This window comes from Buteo buteo, chromosome 10 (genome assembly GCF_964188355.1).
Source record: "Buteo buteo chromosome 10, bButBut1.hap1.1, whole genome shotgun sequence".
Lineage (NCBI taxonomy): Eukaryota > Metazoa > Chordata > Aves > Accipitriformes > Accipitridae > Buteo > Buteo buteo.
The window spans coordinates 21627457-21649082 of record NC_134180.1 but is presented as its reverse complement, the minus strand read 5'-3'; the positions used below and the strand labels follow the sequence as shown (position 1 = coordinate 21649082).

Sequence of the window (21626 nt, the reverse complement as noted above, 5' to 3'; positions counted from 1 at the left end):
AAAGTTTAATGTCAAGTCCGCTGTCTTTTCAGACTGAAAACATTCCTGTTGTAAGAAGACCTGATAGGAAGGACTTGCTTGCATACCTAAATGGGGAAACATGTGAGTGATGCTTTCTTTTAACTTAGACACCTAGTGTGCTTTGCCGCTTCACATTTATGGCTCATATGAGGGGTAGAAGGGGAAGGATGGTTAATGATGGTCAGTGTGCAGCTTAATTGAATATGTTCAAACTTCTCAAATGAAGTTAGGATTTCTTTTATTGTGTAATTTTGTTCTGCACTTAGCTATTTTTATGGCACTTAGGAGCTGCATTCCTACATGCATGTTTAGAAGTGAGCTACTTTTATTATTACTATTAACATCCTTTAGTTAATAGTTATGTGTTAGAATGCTTAGGGTTTATATTCTTTCCTTCTCTAGATTGTGGGAAACTTCTGGTAGTGCATTGATCTTGATGCAGTAAATGTGTGGGATAAAATCTTCAGTACAGTAAAATACACCAAATCACTGCTTTGTCAGACTGGCAGATTTGCCTAGTATTCCATCATCTTAAAATTTTTGTTAACAATAGTCAGAGAAAAGAGGTTTCTTTGAGAGAAAGTTCTCTCTGTTTTCTAGGTGGTCTTAGAACTTTAAGTATGGTGGAATATGAGATTATTTCTGAAATATGAACAGTACACCATTTTTTATATATATTTTAAAGGAACCAGCAGGTTGACTTTGTTCCAAAAACTAGACAAACTAGTAGATCTTGATTCCAGGTTATAAAGTAATTATCTTTGTAACTCTGTTTTCTTTTATGTGGTACATACAGATCATAGAATCACTAATTTATGTTGGAAGGGACCACAGGAGGTCATCCGGTTCAATTCCCTTTTCAAAAAAGGGCCAAATGACCCTGAGCAACCTGATCTAACTTAATATTCAGTCAGGCTCTGAATGGCTGCTCTGCTCTCGTGAGTCCTGCAGTACTGCATTCAGCTCTAGGGCCCCCAACATAAGACGGACATGGACCTGTTGGAGTGAATGCAGAGGAGAGCCATGAAGATGATCAGAGGGCTGGAGCACCTCTCCTATGAAGACAGGCTGAGAGAGTTGGGATTGTTCAGCCTGGAGAAGAGAAGGCTCCATGGAGACCTTACAGCAGCCTTCCAGTACCTAAAGGGGGCCTACAAGAAAGCTGGAAAGGGACTTTGTAAAAAGGCATGTAGCGACAGGACAAGGGGTAATGGCTTTAAACTGAAAGACGGTAGATTTAGATTAGATGTAAGGAAGAAGCTCTTCACTGTGAGGGTGGTGAGGCACTGGAACAGGTTGCCCGGTGAGATTGTGGCTGCCCCATCCCTGGAAGTGTTCAAGGCCAGGTTGGATGGGGCTTTGAGCAACCTGGTCTAGTGGAAGAAGGTATCCCTGCCCGTGGCAGGGGGGCTGGAACTAGATGATCTTTAAGGTCCCTTCCAACCCAAACCTATGATTCTATCACCTCCAGTTCCAGTGTTTGACTGCATTTGCTACCTAATATCTAGTTAGAATTTCCTTTGTTGCAATTTGTCTGTTGTCCTTCTTCCTTTTATACTTAAATACTTTTGCAAATCTTTTGTACTTAAATGAAATGTTGTGTTTGATTACAGCAACCTCATCAAGCATAGACAGAAGTGCTCCGCTTGAAATTGGTCTTCAACGGTCCACTCAAGGTACAGTTTAACTAAAAAAATAACTTTGAGGCTTATTTTATGACAGTGTACTACAATCTTGTATTTTTAATGTCCTCTTTTTCTTGTAGTTAAGAGAGCAGCAGATGAAATATTAGCAGAAGCAAAGAAACCAAGAATAGAGGTAATGTCAGTAACTGTCATCAATTCAAATTGGGGGTGGTGGTAAATTACAGTATTTATCTGTTCTTGTAGCAATTCAGTTGGGCTACCTGTCCTCTGGGTGCACACAGTACTTCTGTTAGTGTGAACATGAACTGGAAGGAGTTAGAATTTAAGCCTCTGATTTAAACTTGGAATTTTAGCTGCTAGTAGATGTATGTTGTAGTATGAAAGGGTAAAGCTTGACCGCATATCTGTAAGTACCTGTTGCATTATAACCTGTCTGCTAGAACTATGGGATTGGAATAAAAGTGCTGTTTAATGACTGATTATGGTTATTTGCCATCCATGAGTTGGGATTATACTTAAGTGCCAGTCTTATCTCTATGAATGGATACTTATTTGTTTTACCTGCTATTTTAGTCCCTTTGTAGCAGTATATGAAACTGTCCCTGTGGTTACTATTTTCTGAAGCTGTGTCTTAGGCAATTAACTTAATAGTGTATTTTCACAAGTGCCTCGAGTAGAAGCAATGTGTCTAGTTATTGCACACATTGTATCTGACTTACTGGTTTTTGTAATTTTTTTTAAACTAAGTTCATCCAGTTGTCTCTTATGTGAGTTATTATAAATCTGGCTGTATATTTTTTCAGAGTACTGAGGCTTTAGATTTCTTCTTAGAAGAAGAGTTACCAAATACATAAATTCACTTATTCGAGAATTGGATTTGAACATTGTTTATGCTTAACTATAACTGCATAAGAATCATAAGAACTTTATGCTTTGTTAATGGCATATGAGCAGATGATTGCTGTGAGGTGGCCTATTGGTGATCTATGGATTATATTATTTTTTTTTTTGTTCTACATTACCCAATGTGGTTTTGATGCCAGTATGTTTTGAAACTATAGATCTTCACCGTCATAATTTGGAGAACCAAGAATTCTGCATGTGAGCCTAAGGAGCTTATGGCCATCTTCTCTGTTTCCTTGCTGCTCTGGCAGCTCAGAGTCTGTAAAGTCTGTTCTTTTGGAGATCCTCTCTGTGTAGAGTTTCCAGGTCTTTCCTGATACATGGGCATGACTGGCTTTGCTGTGCTTCAGCCTTTCCAAACAGCCTTTTAGCAACAGGGCAGGCTTGATGCTGATTTAAGTTTTGTGGGGAAATAAGACGAATTGAACACAAGTGGTGCCAGAATTAAGAAGGTGAAAAGATGGTATAAAATTACATTTCTACTGCTTTCTCAAATACATGTCTGCCTCAAACCTGGCTTGAGTAACTGTAGGCTTCTTTACTCTTGACTTGTTTTTTATGTTTACTAGAAATGCCACTTATAAAAGTTCTGCTTAAAGATACAACAGTTCTGAGCTGTTCTTTTCTTTAAAAATGTCACTGTTTAAATATCTGGGCAAATTTGAGTATCAGATAAATTTACCTTAAATATGTATGTGTATTGTCCTGCCTGAATGTGTGCATTGTTTGCCAGCTTTAAGTTCTCTGATTTTTCTGTTGCTCACAATTGTCATCTAAGCAGGGCTCTTTACGAGGGAATGGTAGTATTTTCATTATTCTAATTATAATTTGTGGTTCTTGAGAGGAAATTTCCAATAGCTGTACTGTTCGTGCCAGCACACAGATCAAAGATAATTGGAAATAAAGATTGTCCTTGCAAATGTGAGGAGAAAAACCAAAAATAAAACAAAAAACTCTGAATAGCTTTAATTCTAGTTGCATTTAGTTTTTTAAAGAGAATGCACAAAAATTAAACATTACTGTTACTGCTAGGATGAAGAGTGTGTGCGCCTTGACAAGGAGCGGTTGGCAGCTCGGTTGGAAGGACATAAAGAAGGTATCGTGCAAACGGAGCAGATCAGGTAGGGATACTTTTTCTTATGGATAGTGCTTAATTAAAGGACTGGTAACAACTCTTGTGCTATTCAAGACAGCCAGTTTTACTTCTGTCCAACAGCTCTCAGTGGCAGTGTCCCTCCGTTAGGTGCTAACATTAGTAATGTGTGAGGAGGTGGAACTTCATGCCTGGTCAGACTCCTGTTCTTGAGTGGAAGTTCAGAAGTCATGGCATGAGATTTGGTTTGTCTTCAGAAGTGAGTGGACAGTTGTCTCTTCCTTGCACCAAGTCTGCCATTTCTGCTTGCTTCTGCCATGGTGTTTACCTAAGCAGTCAAATACAATGAGCAGAACTGCAAGGGTAGGCTGATTATTTCTCTATTTCAAAGAAAAATGTCCTGTATTGAGGACTGTCTTGCATGTAAAAGGAGGAAAACATTGTGAGAACAGATCAAAGGGTAACACAACCTCTGTTTGACTCCCTACAGAGGTCAGCTGCTTGCCTCTGAAGAGGCAGTCAGCTACCAGAGGACAATGCACTGTCATTGCCATAAGTACTAATCAGTATTCAAGTGCTTAAAAACTTGCCCATCACCTTTCCTCTTCTATTGTATCCATCCAGAATTTTGTAAAGAACGACAGCTGGTTTTGAGTCTTACACCATATCTTCCCAAAGCCAAGCAGAGAGGAAATGAAAGTCTTGCAAGATCTTGTTGATGCTAAGGATCTTGGGCTTAGTAGGATGCCAGAGTCTAGTAGTTCATTTTCAAATACCTGAGTTCAGAAGCCTTAAAGTAAAGGTAGCTGCTTAATTTCTTTAGTGTGTCAGCTCCCATAATGTAAAATTGGAGTCGTGCTTCATATGGTTAAGGTGTATGAGTATGAACTAATGTACTGCTTTGTCTGCACTGGATTTTGCAGATAAGTAGTTTCACTTGATAGAGCAGCTGCATTTTTGAGAAATCTGTCTCTTGAGCATAAACAATACTGTGAATGCTTGTCTGTCCTTCACTGGGATTAAATTTAAGTTAGCCTTGCAACAATTAATATAGCAGAGTTGAGGCATTTATAGAATCTATAATTACACATAATCACATGAAAAATAGGTGTTTTGAATGTCTTCTTCCTCTCTGTGTCTTGTTTAGGTGTACTTAAAAGGAAACTATATAAAAAGAAAATCTGGTTGTCATATCTGATGCAAAATCAGAAAGTCTAAGGATCAAAAAATCAAAAAGTACACGTTTTGCATACACTAGTAATTTGGATACTAGCTTGAGTGTATCACAACTTTGTTTTGGAGTTGTGAGACAATGCTGCAGTGAGGATTACTGACTATTATTCATATTTACTTTGTATTCTATATTTACAAATATTTTTTTTAATGCTGAATGTAGAAGACTGCCCTTTTAAAAAAGTGCAAATAACATTTATAAGCAGTGAGTTTGAACTCTGTGCTTGTCACTGTTGTTACTTTGTTTAACAGCAACACAAAAAAAGTTTCCTTCCTAATAGCTTGGTTGTAAAAGGAGAATATTTCACAACCAGTACTACTTGTATTAGTTTTTCAATGTACTCAAAAAAAAAAAAAAAAAAGTAAAATTAAATTGGTTATGTGCAGTTACAGTTGTGCAATTCAGTCCTTTTCTTCAGCTCACTTGCAAAACAATAGGGCTCGCTGTTTGACAACCAAATTCTGTGTTTACAGTTAAAAGCAAACAGATAGAAATGTTGCACTCTTGGACTGAACTGAACTGAGCTACCTCAGGCACAGATTAATGTGGACAAAACTGCTACCCTCTGTTGTTTGTTTGGCCTACATGCTCTGAAGAGGTAATGCAGCTTCCAAGTGGCCAAGTCTGTGTAACGGCACCTCAGCCGAAATTTAGATTAATCCTTTGAAAGCCTCAGAGCAGCCAGGGATTGATTGACTGGACACAAAATTGTAATCCACTAAAAATAACAGGGAGCTGAAATTCAGATGATGTTGTAAATGGAAGTGTTAGTCCTGATGCTTTACGCTTGCAGTCTTTACTTCTGCTTGTGATATTTGGGTTTTTTTGATGTTTTTTGTGCTAATACTGGGATGGAGTCTTTTGTCTGAAGTTTGATCCTCATGCTCAAAACAGCAATGCCAAGCTCATGTAATTGTCACATATATGTGAGATGACTGTTTTACAAATTATAGCATAGCCGTAAACTTTAAGCAGGTTCAAGTTACTCATTCACAAATTTATTCAAAAGAATTGTATAGAATCATTTAGGTTGGAAAACACCTTTAATGTTGAGTCCAACCGTCAACCCGACACCACCATGCCCACTAAACCATGTTCTGAAGTGCCTTGTCTATGCATTTTTTGAATACCTCCAAGGATGATGACACCACCACTTCCCTGGGCAATGCCTGACAACCCTTTCAGTAAAGAAATTTTTTGAATACCCAATCTAAACCTCCCCTGGTGCAACTTGAGGCCACTTCCTCTCATCCTATCACTAGTTACTTGATCGAAGAGACTCATACCCACCTCACTACAACCTCCTTTCAGGTAGTTTTAGAGAGCGCTAAGGTCTCCCCTCAGCCTCCTTTTCTCCAGACTAAACAACCCCAGTTCCCTCAGCTGCTCCTCATCAGACTTGTACTCCAGGCCCCTCACCAGCTTTTTTGGCCTTTGGTGGATGTGCTCCAGCATCTTAATGTCTTTCTTGTATTGAGGGGCCCAAAACTGAACACAGTACTTGAGGTGCGGCCTCACCGGTGCTGTTCAATTACTCAGTCTCTTCTGTTGTTTTTGCTCATTTAGGTCCTTGTCTGAAGCCATGTCAGTGGAAAAAATTGCTGCTATCAAAGCAAAAATCATGGCAAAGAAAAGATCCACTATCAAAACTGATCTGGATGATGACATAACTGCTCTTAAACAGAGAAGTTTTGTTGATGCTGAAGTAGATGTAACCAGAGATATTGTCAGCCGGGAGAGAGTATGGAGGACAAGAACTACAATCTTACAAAGCACAGGCAAGGTAATGCTCTGGAAACCAGGCTATTTTTATGATCAAAATGACAAACCACGTTTTTTATTTTCTGTGTCTCTAGCTTGTTAACTATAGATGACTGGGGGGATTATGCTTAGTGTTCTAGGTAAAGGTAGGCTTGGAGGATTGTTGGCACAGTGACGGAGGAGTTCATTCTTTCCTCATTATGGTAAGCCTACAATGTATCTCACAATACTTGCTTCAGCCACTTAAAAGATACCAAGTAATTGCTTAATTCCTCTTAAAGCTGGCTTGAACCCTACATTTGGGAGGGCTTTATGAAAGTACCTGCAGATTTGAAATAAACAAAAGTGGGAAGTAACTGGTAACAGTAGCAACATGTGTACATTGGAAGTCCAAAGGCTGCTAAGCTGTGGAAAACACCAAAGGAGTAAGGAGAGAAAATGCGAAAACGAACAAACCCAGAAAGTGTTACCATGAGGAGGCTTTTCTGTATATTTTTGTCCCTTCACGTTCCTTTAATCCATGTCTTTAGCTGCACTTGGTTATGTGCCATCCAGAAATGGTTGCAAGCACAGCTGATAGCTTGCTCTTTTTGGACAGTTAGGCTTTCTTTATTGCAGTGATACTTGGCACTAAATTTCTCAAGGAGGCAGTAAGTCAATTTCTAAAACATTGCAAATGTCTGTTTTCCTGAGGTTACTGTCAAATCATGTCCTTTGCCTTTGCTACTTCTCTGAGTACTGTCACAGGAAAATAATGTTTAGAAGTAAATGAGGTCCTAGTTTTCATTTACCTATTTTTAAGAGTATTTTACATAGCGCTCATTTTCACAACCTGGTGTCATGGCATTAGTGGTAGAATAATTCCATTAATGAATTATGGGGTAATTACTAGGTATGTGGCATGTACCTGCATGTATGCTGCACACAGAGTGAGTGTTATTTCTTTGAGTCTGTGAGATTTGTAGCAGTCTCACTGCTGAACAGTTGCTAAATTGGTAAAAGCCTTTACTGTTTTAGTCATTGGAAATGTTTGTACTGAAGGAATCTGGGTAGCTTTTCCTCATTTAGCGAATCATTCATGGCATTCATATCTTTACATGTCTTCCAAGGGAAACTTGAAAAGATACTAGGGAAAGAGTTGAAAGTTTTACTGTAGTATCCTTGTAATAGTGAGATGAGGTAGTGATTTTAAGCAAAACCTAACATGGGGAGAAAGACAAGAAACAGGAGATCAAGTTTGTTCTTGGACTCCAGCATGCAGTTACTTGACTAGCATGATGAATATAATTGGCATAATAGCAAGCCTTTATTTCTTGATAGCATGGACAGAAATCATTGGATATTAATGTTTATATTTTTGTACAAGTAACAGTGAGAGTAAGTAGATGGGGAAGCATCTCTTGTTACCCAGGGCTGTGATTTATCCCAGAACAGCTCCAGGGTTTTTTGTTTGTTTGTAGGTTGGTTGGGATGTTTTTTTTGGTTGAGATTTTTTTTTTTAAAAGAACTTTTGTGAAGACCTACTCAAAAGTTGTTAGAAAATTCAGATACGTTACCTCAGGCAGATCATTCTTTATCTACTTGCCTGTTCATTTAAAGAATTTTAATCAGAGAAGCATAGTACTACTCTGCAAATGCTGTTTTGGCTTTTCTGTATGATACTTGAATTGCTAATGTGCCTGATAGTGAAAATTTACAGTAAAAAGAATTATCTGCTTGGTATAGATTTATTTACAGTCTCTTGAATCCTCCTAAAATGTTTAAAAACAACAGTAGTTCACATACCATATAGTGTCTGACTTATTAATATCTGAATCCTTTGGAACTCCTGGGTGAATAGTAACAAAGAGTGAGCACCCCAAAATGTCCATTTTGTTTCTTTCCAAAAATTGCTTCAGTCTGAGGCAGCTCCTCAAGTTCTCCTCTCCACAGAGAAAAAGTCTTCTATGTGAACTTTCCTAGTGTTCTCTGTAGTAAATAAAGATGCAGAGATAGCTTAAGAAGCAAAAGGAAAATACTAGGAAGATCGGGCCACAGCAAAAAGAAAATAATCTGTTGTCTTTATCGGTTTTCTGGCAGGTTTCCTCTGGTTTTGATGTGTTTGCAAAAAGTACTGATTCCTCCAGCAAAATGCTCCTCAAAATTCTATGTAGATGGCAATAATCTTAACTATATTTATGGAGTATTTATTCTTTCTCCTTTTGGACACATTTTCTGATTCTGAAGTTTGCTTTTTACTTCAAATGGCCTTTTTGCGTTATAGAACTGTTCCAGGTTTTTTTGTGTGGTTTGTTTTTTGGTTGGTTTTTTTTTTTTGAAGTCTCCAGTGATGTAGTGTTCTTCTTTAACACCTTTTGAAAGTGTTCATGATATTTGCATTCTGCCCTTTAGATGCTGCTTTTAATTCTTTCTTCGATATCTTTGTTGTTACATAGCTTCCCTTGCTGAAATTCTAGTGGTGGATTTTTTTTCCTGGCTATAGGGATTGGTTTGGTGGTTTTTTGTTTACAAGAATGTTGAATTTGAGTGCATTGATACTCCTGTTGTAGAATATTTTTCAGCAGCTACCTCTCTACAGTAGGTACTATGGACCAAATCAAGAGATGCTTCTCCTCTTGTGACTACTTTGGCCAGTTGCTCCAATAAGAAATTACTTATGATAGCTAAAGAATTAATTGCTGCATCACTTCCCTCCTTGACACTTATCCAACCTACAGAGTAACTGCAATTTCTCATAACTACTGTTTTCTTCTTTGGAAGTCTCTGTATTGTCCCATTCATATTGGCAATATAGCTCTAATGATCTGGGACAGGTTATCATTCATTTACTATCATTCATTGGTTGTCATTCATAGTTTATTTGAGTCCAAGCTTCCTATAATGCATCACACAGGTCCTTTAAATGTACGACCTACTCTGTTACCCTCTTTTGATCAGATGTGGCATTGATCCCTGGCTGTCTTTTTTACTGATTTTTGTGAGGTGCCTACTGTTTGTAAAATCAGACATTTCAGTTCACCTGTCCTCTACTGTTTTTAAGATTTCTAGAATTTGCATTTGTCTGCTTTCTTATTTTTATGTTTTGCTTAGAACATTTTGTTGATGTATTTTTCCATAGTTTTCTACCTGATTATTATGCAGTTTTGCCTTCTTTTCAAAATGCAGTGTTTGATTTAATTGCTAGTGGATGAGTCATCCTGCACTGTGTGTTTTAAATATCTGTTGGCCTTCCCCAAGTCTGTAGTCTTCTAGATTTTATGAATAATGTGACATTTTTATGTAATCACTTTTCAGGGCCAAATTGCATCTGGTCCAAGGGTTTTTTTTTTTCTTCTCATAGTAACTTAATTTTAGAACTACTTCAGAGGATCTATTGCTTAAAGCAATTTAATTTTAGGTTTGGCTAAAGGCATGCAACATAACATTGCTGTTTGGGTGAGTCAACTGACAGTTGAACCAACTGAAAATTTAGTCAGATTTCAAAAGCAATAAAAGTACTAGATGCTAGAGCTGCTTCTGAATTCCTTTACTGTTCTTTTAACAGCCACAATTGTTGGGGGCTTTAAGAAATTACTGTCTTCTGTTTGTCCTTGCTTTTCATGCAGTCCAATTCTCATTTTTAATCTTCACAAACACACGCAAAAATGGGTAAGGGAATTGCTACCTTCAGACCCGATACAGCTAGATATGCTGGGGGAGAGAAGTTTAAAGAAGAAAGTGAAAATTATTTAATCTGTAGACTGATACTTGGACAAGGTGTCTTGCTTCTGTGTCTCACTGGGGGTTTTTTGGTGTTGTTTTTTGTATGAAGCAGACATAATAATTCAGGATGCTTATTTACATCATATTAGAAGGATATGAATGAGTTCCTGATAATGTAGTCATGCCATTGACTATGGAACCTGTTTCTGGAGAACAGATTAAGTTTGTCAGATATTTATATATGTTAAATCAGTTTGAACTGAAATATTGTCTGGTGAAGATATGTCAGAATTAATATTGACACTTTTGAAACTGCAAATATTAGAGGAAAATACTAACAAAAATATTACTGGTGTAACTTCTTTATTGAGAGAACCTTTGTATATACAACAAGATATCCTTTCTGGTAGCTAAAGTTTTTAACCCATAGATAGAATATTTACCATTGTAAGTGTTTGGAGTGTTAAATTTTGAATTACTGTTTTGCAGAGGTTTCAGTTCTTTTGTATATATATTTTCAGATAAATGTTTGGCTGTTCTGTAAAACAAACCCTTGAACACCTAGGAAAAAAACTGTGTTTAAACTGAAATTGATTCCTTCCTTTCATGTCATTCCTCTATCTCTCCTTCCTGAATAATCCTTTGATTATTTTTTTTTATCATCTGTAGCAGGCTTCAGCAATCTTTTCTGAAGGAAAAACCTCCTCATTCCGTCTCTACTGTAAATGTGTTCCTACAGGAACAAATTAAAGTAGCCTAAGCAGGAGTTTTAGCATTCACAGGTGTATTTGGAGGGCGTATTTTTGTTGGTGACTGCTGATGTAATTGATTTTTTTAAAAAATTTTTTTAATCTCCCAGATTGGTCAGAAATATTTCTTAGATGAGCAGCATGGTAACTGGGTGGGCTGGGTTGAACATGCTCTACTTAAAAAGAAATCTTAAAACTGGAATCTTCGAAATGCACTAATATGGGCCTTGAAATTGTAACTTTGGAAATGAACCAGTGCTTTTATAGGAATAGTGAGCTCTGAGTATTTCCGATGTTTTTAAAAGAAAATACAAATCTTTCATCCTTTTCTTTGTAGGGTGTGGTAGGTTGACCTTGGCTGGACACCAGGTGCCCACCAAGCTGCTCTATCACTCCCCTCCTCAGCCGGATGGGGGTGGGGGAGAAAATAAAATGGAAAAAACCCTTTCGGGTCAAGATAAAGGCAGCTTAATAAAAGCAAAGACTGCGTGCAGAAGCAAAGGAAAGCAAAAAGATTTATCCTCTACTTCCCATCAGCAGGCGATGTCCATTCACTTTCCAGGAGGTAGGGCTTCAGTATGTGTAGCAGTTGCTCCAGAAGACAAACGTCGTAATAATTAATGCCTCCCCTCCTCTTCCTTTCTCCTAACTCTTATTGCTGAGCAGATGTCATATGGTATGGAATATCCCTTTGGTCACTTGGGGTCAGCTGTCCCGGCTGTGTCCCCTCCCAAGATCTTGCCCACACCCAGCCTGCTGGTGAGGGGGGAATGTTGAAGAGACAGCCTTGATGCTCTGCCAGCACTGCTCAGTAGTAGCCAGACCACTGGTGTGTTATCAACACCCTTCTAGCTACTAATGCAAAGTACAGCACTACAAGGGGAGAATTAACTCCATCTCACCCAGACCCAATACATAGGGATATGCTAGAGATTATTGCTGAAACTTTAAATTTTGGGTAGTGCTCTTCAGTCATATTTTCTTACAGATGTGAGTATACTAGAATTACCTTTTCTCAAGTGAACTCTGACCCTATGTACAGGAGAAATAACACCCATCCTATTGAACATATGGGAAGTCTTAAAGGTTATGCCACATAACCTTTCTAAATAGCTTTTGCTAAGAAACTGGAACAATGGCTATATATGCTTCATGTACGTGAGTCCATACTCATGCACATTTACATATGTCTGTGCAGTAAAACTGCATGGGACTTGTCCAGTTGCTGGTTTTGTGTATTTCTCGGCCTCTTTTAATGGATCTGTAAATCCCTTCTTTACTGTCTTCCTTGAGCCTTGTGTAAGTCTTTTGAAGACATTGCAAGGTGCTAGGAGTCCAGAGTGACCAGTATGGTGCATTACTGTTATTGAGTGCCTGGCTATGTTCCAGGGAAAAGCACTGAAGTAGAACCATGTATGTTGGACATGAGAAATCTGAATTTGAGGTAAATGTTTTTCTAATGGAATTAGCTGTGTATAAAATTGAAGAATGATCAGATGTGGGCTCCTTAAGTGGGTGTCCGTTACTAACGGAAAAGCTACTTACTCCAGGGTCAGAGTCATGTGAAACTCAGTCCCTCTAGTTTCATAACCTTTGAATTATGAAATTGTATGTTTTTGTCAATATAAGATTGCTTCTTCATGTGCATATTACTTGCTAGGTCTAGGTTGAAATGTTGAAGCAGAGGTTGCATTTGTTACTTGCTGTTGCTTCACTTCTGCAGACTGACCAATTTGATTCTCTCACAATCCAGGTAGTTAATCTTTTCCCTGCTTAATATTTACCAAAAAATTAAGAGAATATTCTGAATTATTGGTGCTTTTATATATAAAAATTACCTTCTTTCCTTTTCTAAAAAAGTAGGAAGTAAGCCTGAATCAAATAAAATGTTTTTCTGCCTTAATCCTCGTATTTCTATGTTATCTGTTCTTATGTGAAAGATGTAGACTAGGCTATCCAGCAGATATTTTTCTTAGGCTTTGTTTGAAAACACAGGAATCTTACTTTGTATAACAAGCTGTATATCAGTTCAAATAAAAAGCTTTTTTTTAAAAAAAACCCATCATCGTTTTCAAATTTGATATCTTTAATTATTGCAGCCCTGTTGTAATGTACTAGTATCTATACTTTTCTTTGGAAAAAAGGTTGATGATGCCCAGTGTATTATATATCTATAAAAAAGGACATTAATATAGAAGGGAATGGGCTCAGCTCTAACTTCGATGACTGCGAGTTGTATGTATTAAATTCCATAATCTTTATTTTATTTCCCCACCGCCCCACCCCCAGTTTCTAATAGAGTGTCTTGCTCTGAACTATTTCAGAATGTTTTTCCTTTGTGTTTTTTCGTTTTCCTGTACATAAGTATTAAATACCAGGACTTCTCATTTTCCACAAATTAATCTCATCTTTATGGTGGTAAATATTTTTAGTTTTGTGTTATCACCTGGAAAATATTACCACTGCAGTTAATACTGGCATACTTAATCTTTTTTAAATTAATGTTGTTTATTTGTAGGTTTGATCCATTTAACAGTAGCTAACACATTTGAAGTAAATGCTGGGAGAAACCACTTTTTCAGTTACTTTTAGTTTTCATTTTTGTTCTGATACCTTTTGAGCATTCTTACTAGTTAAGTCACTTGTGAGGGGATTAATACTACAGTTATAATCACAGTTTCAGTAAATTCTTTTATATGATCTTGTAACTGCAATTTATATTAAAATAACTTTATAGCAAGACTAATATTATTTCAATCACTTTTGACTGCTAAAAGGTCTGAGAGTAAAATTTTGGATACTTTAAAATAAATTGATTGTAAAAGCAACTTTGTGTATGGGCTCTAGGGGGCAGAATTGTTCTATGCTCCTGAAATTCACAATAGTGACTTTAATAGCAAAATTGAGAAGGCAAAGGTGTGCCAGATTAATAGCAGCTAGTATCCTTTTTAGTTCTTTTGAATGGAACAAGCGTATGGCTTTAGAAAGGCTGTGCACAAGTGTAATGGCATGGTCTAGCTTAAGTTCCCAAATCCATTTTATATTCTATTAGCTTATTTAGTAAAACTGGGAAGACATTATATTGCTGCTAGGCACTAATGCAGATGTTTTGAATACAGCACTTAAAGTAAAGATGGGCCAGATTATAAAAAATGTATTTATATTGTGCAATAATGAGTCTTCTTTTGTGAATAGGTACCTCGAATTTATCAGAAAAATCTGTAGAATAAAACATTATGTTTCCTGAATGAAAATTTAGGTCAGCTATAAAGTAACTTCACCGTTCTTAAGCACTACTTCTATAAGTATTAAGGAAAAAAAAAAAGTATTTCCATATGCTGCATTCATAGGAGAAATAAACTAGGATTATGTTATGAGGGGGATTTTTGAGCAGATTTTATACAGTGCTGTGTCTTTGGGATGTTACAGCATTGCTGCTCTTTCACGCTTCTTAATTAGCCTTTGTGCTATTTTAAACTAAATGTTTCAGTTGTCTTTTGTATAATAGTCTTGCTATAAAAATTTAGTGAAGATTACATGGAATAAGTGAGGAGTGGAACGTTTTACTGAAAACAGAGTCCACATATGCAGGGCTGTTAGCAATTCAGTGCAGTAGGCTACAGTAATACTTAAATAAAGTTTTTGACTGGAACATAAAGAAATGTTAGTTGATTCCCAGAGTAACTTTTTATGAAGGGGAGTGTCTGATTTCTATTTTTTTCCCCAGCAGTTAGTAACACATTGAGTTTTATGAATAGTTTTGTATAGGTTCCCTAATCTTAGAGCTTAAAAAAATTAAGCCATGTACACTGCTTCAGTTGGTTAGCTGTATAAATTCTAGTACTTCATTGTGAATTTCTTAAAACTACTGTTGTCCTGAAAGGACAACTAAGATGACCCATTTATTTAGGTGGTTCTACTTTAAATTGTCTGTGTGGTAGCATGCTTGTTGTATGACTTAACTGTGGTATGGTATGTACAGGTTGAAAGTGTATAGAGAATAGTTTGAGAGGTACTGCGAGCTCTCTGCAACCATGCCTGTTAGTGCAGTTGAGCATCTTGTGCGTTTTATGTGTTATTCAAATGAAAGCAAGTAAAGTAAATGGGAGAGGTGCATATGTATGTAATTCAAAAAGATTTACTTTGTCACAACTATATAGTTTAAGGTCATGTTTCTAGCTGTGGCCTGTTTCTGAGGGGTTCTTGTGTAAGGAGAGGAAGGATGCTGGGTCAGAAATGATGGAGATTTTTGTGGTCTGAATAAGCACAGTGCAGAGAATACCACTAGTTCACATATCCGTTCTACGGATATATTTGCATGCTTGCAGTTGCTTGTAACTATCCCTGAATGTCAATCTTGTCTATGTTCAACCTTTGATTCTGAGGGCAACCTAGCATACAACATAAAATGCAGTGCTTGAGGACTATTTTTAAATTAGAAGAGCAAGGAGGAGGGAAGATAAACTTCACTGTTGGCGAACAGTTTACAAGTTGAAGATACAGATTCTTAGGCATAGGACAGTGATGCCTTAAATGAAGGACTCCATATTTAAGTATGTGCTTTAAATTTAAATGTGCAAAATATTTTCTTTTAAATATACAGTTTGTTAGTTCATGGTCCATATGAACAAATTTTTAATTCTGCTGTACTTCTATGAGATCACCTGAATACTGTTTACATTTTTTGTGTTATGCAGTACATAGGAATTGCTGAAACTGTATGATGGGAATTGTGGTGGGTTGACCCTGGCTGGATGCCAGGTACCCACCAGAGCTGCTCTATCACTTCCCTCCTCAGCTAGGCAGCAGAGAGAAAATAAAACAAAAGGCTCGTGGGTCAACATAAGGACTCATCAATTACCATCATGGGCAAAACAGATTCAACTTGGGGAAAACTAACTTAATTTATTGCCAATCATCCGGAGTAGGGTAATGAGAAATAAAACTAAATCCTAAAAACACCCCCCCCCCCCCCCCCCCTTCTTTCTGGGCTTAAATTTACTCCTGAATTCTCTACCTCTTCCCTTCCCAGCAGCACAGGGGGATGGGGAATGGGGGTTGCAGTCAGTTCATCACACATAGTCTCTGCCGCTCCTTCCTCCTTGGAGGCAGGACTCCTCACACTCTTCCCCTGCTCCAGCGTGGGGTCCCTCCCACAGGAGACAGTCCTCCATGAACTTCTCCAATGTAGGTCGTTCCCACAGGCTGCAGTTCTTCATGAACTGCTCCAGTGTGGGTCCCTTCCACAGTGTGCAGTCCTTCAGGCACAGACTGCTCCAGTGTGGCTCCCCCGCAGGGTCACAAGTCCTGCCAGAAAACCTGCTCCAGCGTGGGCTCCTCTTTCCACGGGGCCACAGGTCCTGCCAGGAGCCTGCTCCAGCGCCAGCTTCCCATGGGGTCACAGCCTCCTTTGGGCACCCACCTGCTCCAGCGTGGGGGCCTCCATGGGCTGCAGGTGGATATCTGCTCCACCATGGACCTCCATGGGCTGCAGGGAGACAGCCTGCCTCACCATGGTCTTCCCCATGGGCTGCAGGGGAATCTCTGCTCTGGCGCCGGGAGCACCTCCTCCCCCTCCTTTGTCACTGACCTTGGTGGCTGCAGGGTTGTTTCTCCCACATGTTCTCACTCCTTTTTCTGGCTGCAATTGCCGTGCAGTTTTTTTTCCCCTTCTTAAATATGTTATCCCCCCAGAGGTGCTACCACTGTCACTGATGGGCTTGGCCTTGGCCAGCGGCAAGTCTTTTTGGAGACGGCTGGCATTGGCTCTGTTGGTCACGGCGGAAGCTTCCAGCAGCTTCTCACAGAAGCCACTCCTGTAGCCCCCTGGCTACCAAAACCTTGCCATGCAAACCCTGTACAGGCATATTGCATTTCTGGTACTGCATCATGCCTTTCAGTCTGCTGCAAAGGACTTAGCAGTATGTCTGAGCATATCAAGGAAATGTGTAAAGAAGTGTGGCAGGGGCTTGATTTTTTTTCCTTCTTCAGCCCTAATACAGGTTTGGACAATGTTTATAGCATTCTGCAGCTCTTGATCATCCTGGGATGCATGTCGAACAAGAAATCCTTCTTGTCAGCTCGAGTTTGAGTTTATATGGTTGTTCCTAGGCTCTTTTTCTCTCCGCAGTGAAACACCAGAATGTAAAATCTGATTAAAAAGTGGTTACAACTTAGCTGTAAGAAAGTTTTGAAGCCCTCTAGAAGCCATGCTGTAAAACAGTGTATATGCTTCCAGTTTTATATGTTAGATTTAATCTTGTTTTTGTTCAGATGATTGAAATGAAGTATGCTTTTCTTGAATTTTTTTTTGCCTCAAGAATTGTTTTCTGTCAAGTTAAAGTTGGTATTTCTCCTTGATGATCGTTACTAGAAACTTTCTTTTTCCTAGCATGATAAAGCTGCTATTGTGACTAGAAGTCTGTGTTAATGAGCATTAGGGTTTTGGCTAGTTATAGAAATTAAAGATAGGTTGCAGAATGAAGATTGCAATTTTTTAGAATAAATTGTGATATATTTAAGTGGAAGTATTTTTATTACAAAAGGAGTCTTGTTAGTGATGTAACTGCATTAAGCCTTCCCCAGCCAAGCAAGCTGTTCTTACTTGCTCTGGTATTTCTCCAAACAACCTGGTGTTAAATTAACACCAGTGATAGTAACTTGCCTTGGTGTATGTTAGTCACTATGTTGGCAAGGGATAGATAGAGCATCTGTGCCAGTAAATCTTGAGAATTTATTTACCATTGCAGGCTTTCCTAAAGAATCTGTGTGACCCTTTCTGTAAGATGATTGACTACGTTTATCTGACCGTAGCTGCTGTTATTGATTGTCTTTTGGATACAATTGTTTTCTCTTCCAGTTTGCATCTAGTGCATGAGTTGTCTTTTTAGAGGCATGAGTGAGGATGGGTGGAAAAATCTATTATGATAGGGCTTTATTTAAGATAGTATCAAAAACATGATTTGGAAGTGGCTGAAACATTTTGTCTCTTCTCCCCCCATCAATGTGATGAATTATTATTAGGTGTGGACATGGCTGGAATCAACAAAGAGATAAGGAATTTCCTAAGCATTGCTTTTAAAGCTTGTTCAGATTTTTGTAAGTCTTAGTGCGCAAAACCAGATAGCTTTTTTTTTTCTGCTCTGTCCCCCAGATCAGAAGTTTTTGGTAATAAAAATGTTGCACTTGGTATTAAGTTTAACTGAATCCAGGGCAGAAGCTAGGGGATATTCATATTCTGATCTCTGAAGGGATGAACAATGAAAACTTAGCAGTCTTGTGACTCTGCAGGGCTTTGCAAATCAGCTGATACCTGCACTGGACTTACTGCTTGATGATTTTTCTGTCACAGTAATGTAATCCCACGTCCCTGACCAACCCAGTGAACAGGATGATGATGATACTAGTTCAAGTGCTTGTTAAAACTGTTTTTTCCCCTTCCAAACTGATATTATTTGTGGCCTTGGGGGACATGCTTTTTCATGCTGTGGAAAAAAGACATCAGCAAGAACACTTTGTAATTCCATGCTTATTAGCAACTTGTTTTCAGCAGATGGGAGAAAGTCCTGTGTTGGTTTTTTTTACCTGTTAGAATTTAAAATTTGGTCCAGGACATGCAATTTCAGGCTATTAAAATCTGAGATGCTAAAATGCCTTTGAAAAATTCATAATTTTAAATTTAAGCTCACTTTAAGAGTATATTAACTCTAAGTTTTATGAATTAAATATGGACATGAAAGCTGGTCGTAGCTTCCTTGTGACTGAAAAAAGACTTGCCTTCTACATGGATAATCACTCTTATAAAACCCTTTTTTCTTGTTATTTAGTTTCTCGTCCTGAATTTCAGAAGACTGAGTAGCTTGTCATTTCCAGGAGACCAAATGTGATGAAGTACAGCAATGACAAGAATTGTGATTGATATGCTGCCCAGCCCACAGTTTGGGAGAAATCTCTGAATTCCCAGTAAAAAGTGTGTAGTTTAGACATTTTTTCTGAAGAACAGAGCTGATTTTGAGTACCCCTGTATAATTGATACGTGCATGGCTCAGCTCTAAAGTTTTTCTTCTTCCAGGATTTTTCTGACTGAAAAGAACTTCACATACAGTTTTGTGTGAGTTCTTTCAGCGTTTGTGAAAAGAATTGGGCTTGCTCAAGGAATGGCTTTGCCTTTATAAGTGGTTTCTGGTGGTCTTCCAGTTCCTGCCCCTCTGGCTTGGAGCAGATTGACAACATTGTCCTGGTTTTGGCTGGGATAGAGTTAACAGTCTTGCTAGTAGCTGGTACAGTGCTATGTTTTGAGTTTAGTATGAGAAGAATGTTGATAACACTGATGTTTTCAGTTGTTGCTCAGTAGTGTTTAGTCTAAAGTCAAGGCTTTTTCAGCTTCTCCTGCCCAGCCAGCGAGAAAGCTGGAGAGGCACAAGAAGTTGGCACAGGACAGAGCCAGGGCAGCTGACCCAAACTGGACGACGGGATATTCCATACCATGTGACGTCCCATCTAGTATAGGAACTGGGGGGAGTTGGGGCGGGGGGGAATCGCCTCTTGGGGACTAGCTGGGTGTCGGTCGGCAGGTGGTGAGCAATTGCACTGCGCATCATTTGTACATTCCAATCATTTTATCATTACTCTTGTCATTTTATTGGTGTTATCATTATCATTATTAGTTTCTTCTTTTCTGTTCTATTAAACCATTCTTGTCTCAACCCATGAGTTTTACTACTTTTCCCGATTTTCTCCCCCATCCCACTGCGGGAGGAGGAGTGAGTGAGCAGCTGCGTGGTGCTTAGTTGCTGGCTGGGGTTATACCACGACAGTCCTTTTTGGCACCCAGTGTGGGGCACAAAGGGTTGAGATAACGACAAACCTGACCAGAGCTTGTTAAAACAAATTTGTTATAAGCATTCATTATATTGGTCTAATAGTCGCTGGTCATTATGTTGATTTATGTGTTCTTAGAGTAGTTGCTCTGGTTTTTAAAGTTCTGTTATGTATCACCTCGCTTGCTGTATGTGGTTCCTCTGCTGCTGCTTATCATTCGTGGGAGGTGGATTAAGGTTTTCGCTTTGATGTATTGTACAACATTGGTTTATGATATGATAAAGTCATCGGCTGTGGGATTAATCTGGTATTTGCACTCAGCATTGTCACCTTTATACTGCGGAAGCCATCTGTGGGAAACTATTAATAATTATACCATTTACCTTTCCTCCTTGGAAAACCAGTCTATGGGTGGGGTACCTTTCTTCCCCTCTCCTTTCTCCTTCAGTCCAATTACAATGGTGTTTGAGAATTTTGAAAAATTTGAATACTCTTGGGATGTTGAGACCAGCACGGTCCTAGCCCTACTGCTAGGAATTAGCATGCTTCTGAATGTGGTTCAGTTCTCGTTTAAGGTTAAACAACTATTAAAGAAGATCACCCAGAGATCTGCCCCAAGGCTGGATAATTACAAGTGGCAGGGTGTGTGAGGTAGTATGGGCCAGTACCTAGAAAAGTGGGCACCTCTAGTGTTTTGGAAATTCACCCCTGAACAAGTGCAGAATCCAGAAGAACTAGTAAGATATTTGGAAAAGGTATGCTGTCACCCCGGCAGCTCCAGAGAGATACAAATCACTGCAACGTGCTGGGGCCTGGCCCATGCCTATCGAGCCCTGTTCAACACCACTCAGTACCCTCAAGGGGAAGAGAAGGTCTCTGGACCTAACAACAAAACGATGAGCACTGTGGCTACCTAAACCTCGGCAACGGGCACTGTGACCCCTCCAGCCCTGGCAATGAGCACTGCGGCTACCCAAATCCTGGTGACAGACACTGCGGTTATCCAAAACCTGGAAAGCGGTACTGCAACTGAACCAGCAGACCAACCTGCACCAGTATCAGTTGCTCCCGTACATAAAAAGAAATATACAAAAAAATCAGTTCACTTAGTGAAGGAGGAAGATGAGCCAGGGTCATCGGAGGAACCGGAAGAAGAGGCCGAACCAGAGGTAATAACCCGATCCCTATCCTTGAGTGAGCTGCGGGATATACAAAAAAGATTTTGGCCGCCGTATAGGTGAGCATATTATCACCTGGCTCCTCTGATGCTGGGACAATGGGGCTAATAGCTTGGAATTAGAAGGTAGGGAAACTAAGCAGCTGGGATTGCTTGCCAGGGAAGGTGGCATTGACAAGTGTCGTGGTTTAACCCCAGCCAGCAACTAAGCACCACGCAGCCACGCACTCACTCCCCCCCGCATCCAGTGGGATAGGGGAGAAAATCAGGAAAAGAAGTAAAACTCCTGGGTTGAGATAAGAACGGTTTAATAGAACAGAAAGAAGAAACTAATAATGATAATGATAACACTAATAAAATGACAGCAGTAGTAGTAAAAGGATTGAAATGTACAAATGATGCGAAGGGCAATTGCTCACTACTCGCCGACCGACACCTAGCCAGTCCCCGAGCGGCGAAAACCTGCCTCCCCCCCCCAGTTCCTAAACCAGATGGGATTTCACATGGTATGGAATACACT

At 39.1% G+C, this 21626-nt stretch overlaps 1 protein-coding gene across 1 annotated transcript in view; it reads left to right on the top strand.

The window, feature by feature from the left end:
• CDC73 (cell division cycle 73) overlaps positions 1 to 21626 on the top strand; it is a 130241-nt gene that overhangs the window by 7024 nt on the left and 101591 nt on the right. The window contains exons 3-7 of the mRNA XM_075038896.1: positions 33 to 102; positions 1635 to 1697; positions 1787 to 1839; positions 3603 to 3691; positions 6464 to 6680. Of these exons, the coding sequence (XP_074894997.1) occupies positions 33 to 102; positions 1635 to 1697; positions 1787 to 1839; positions 3603 to 3691; positions 6464 to 6680 (492 nt within the window). The remainder of the gene's footprint in view (positions 1 to 32; positions 103 to 1634; positions 1698 to 1786; positions 1840 to 3602; positions 3692 to 6463; positions 6681 to 21626) is intronic.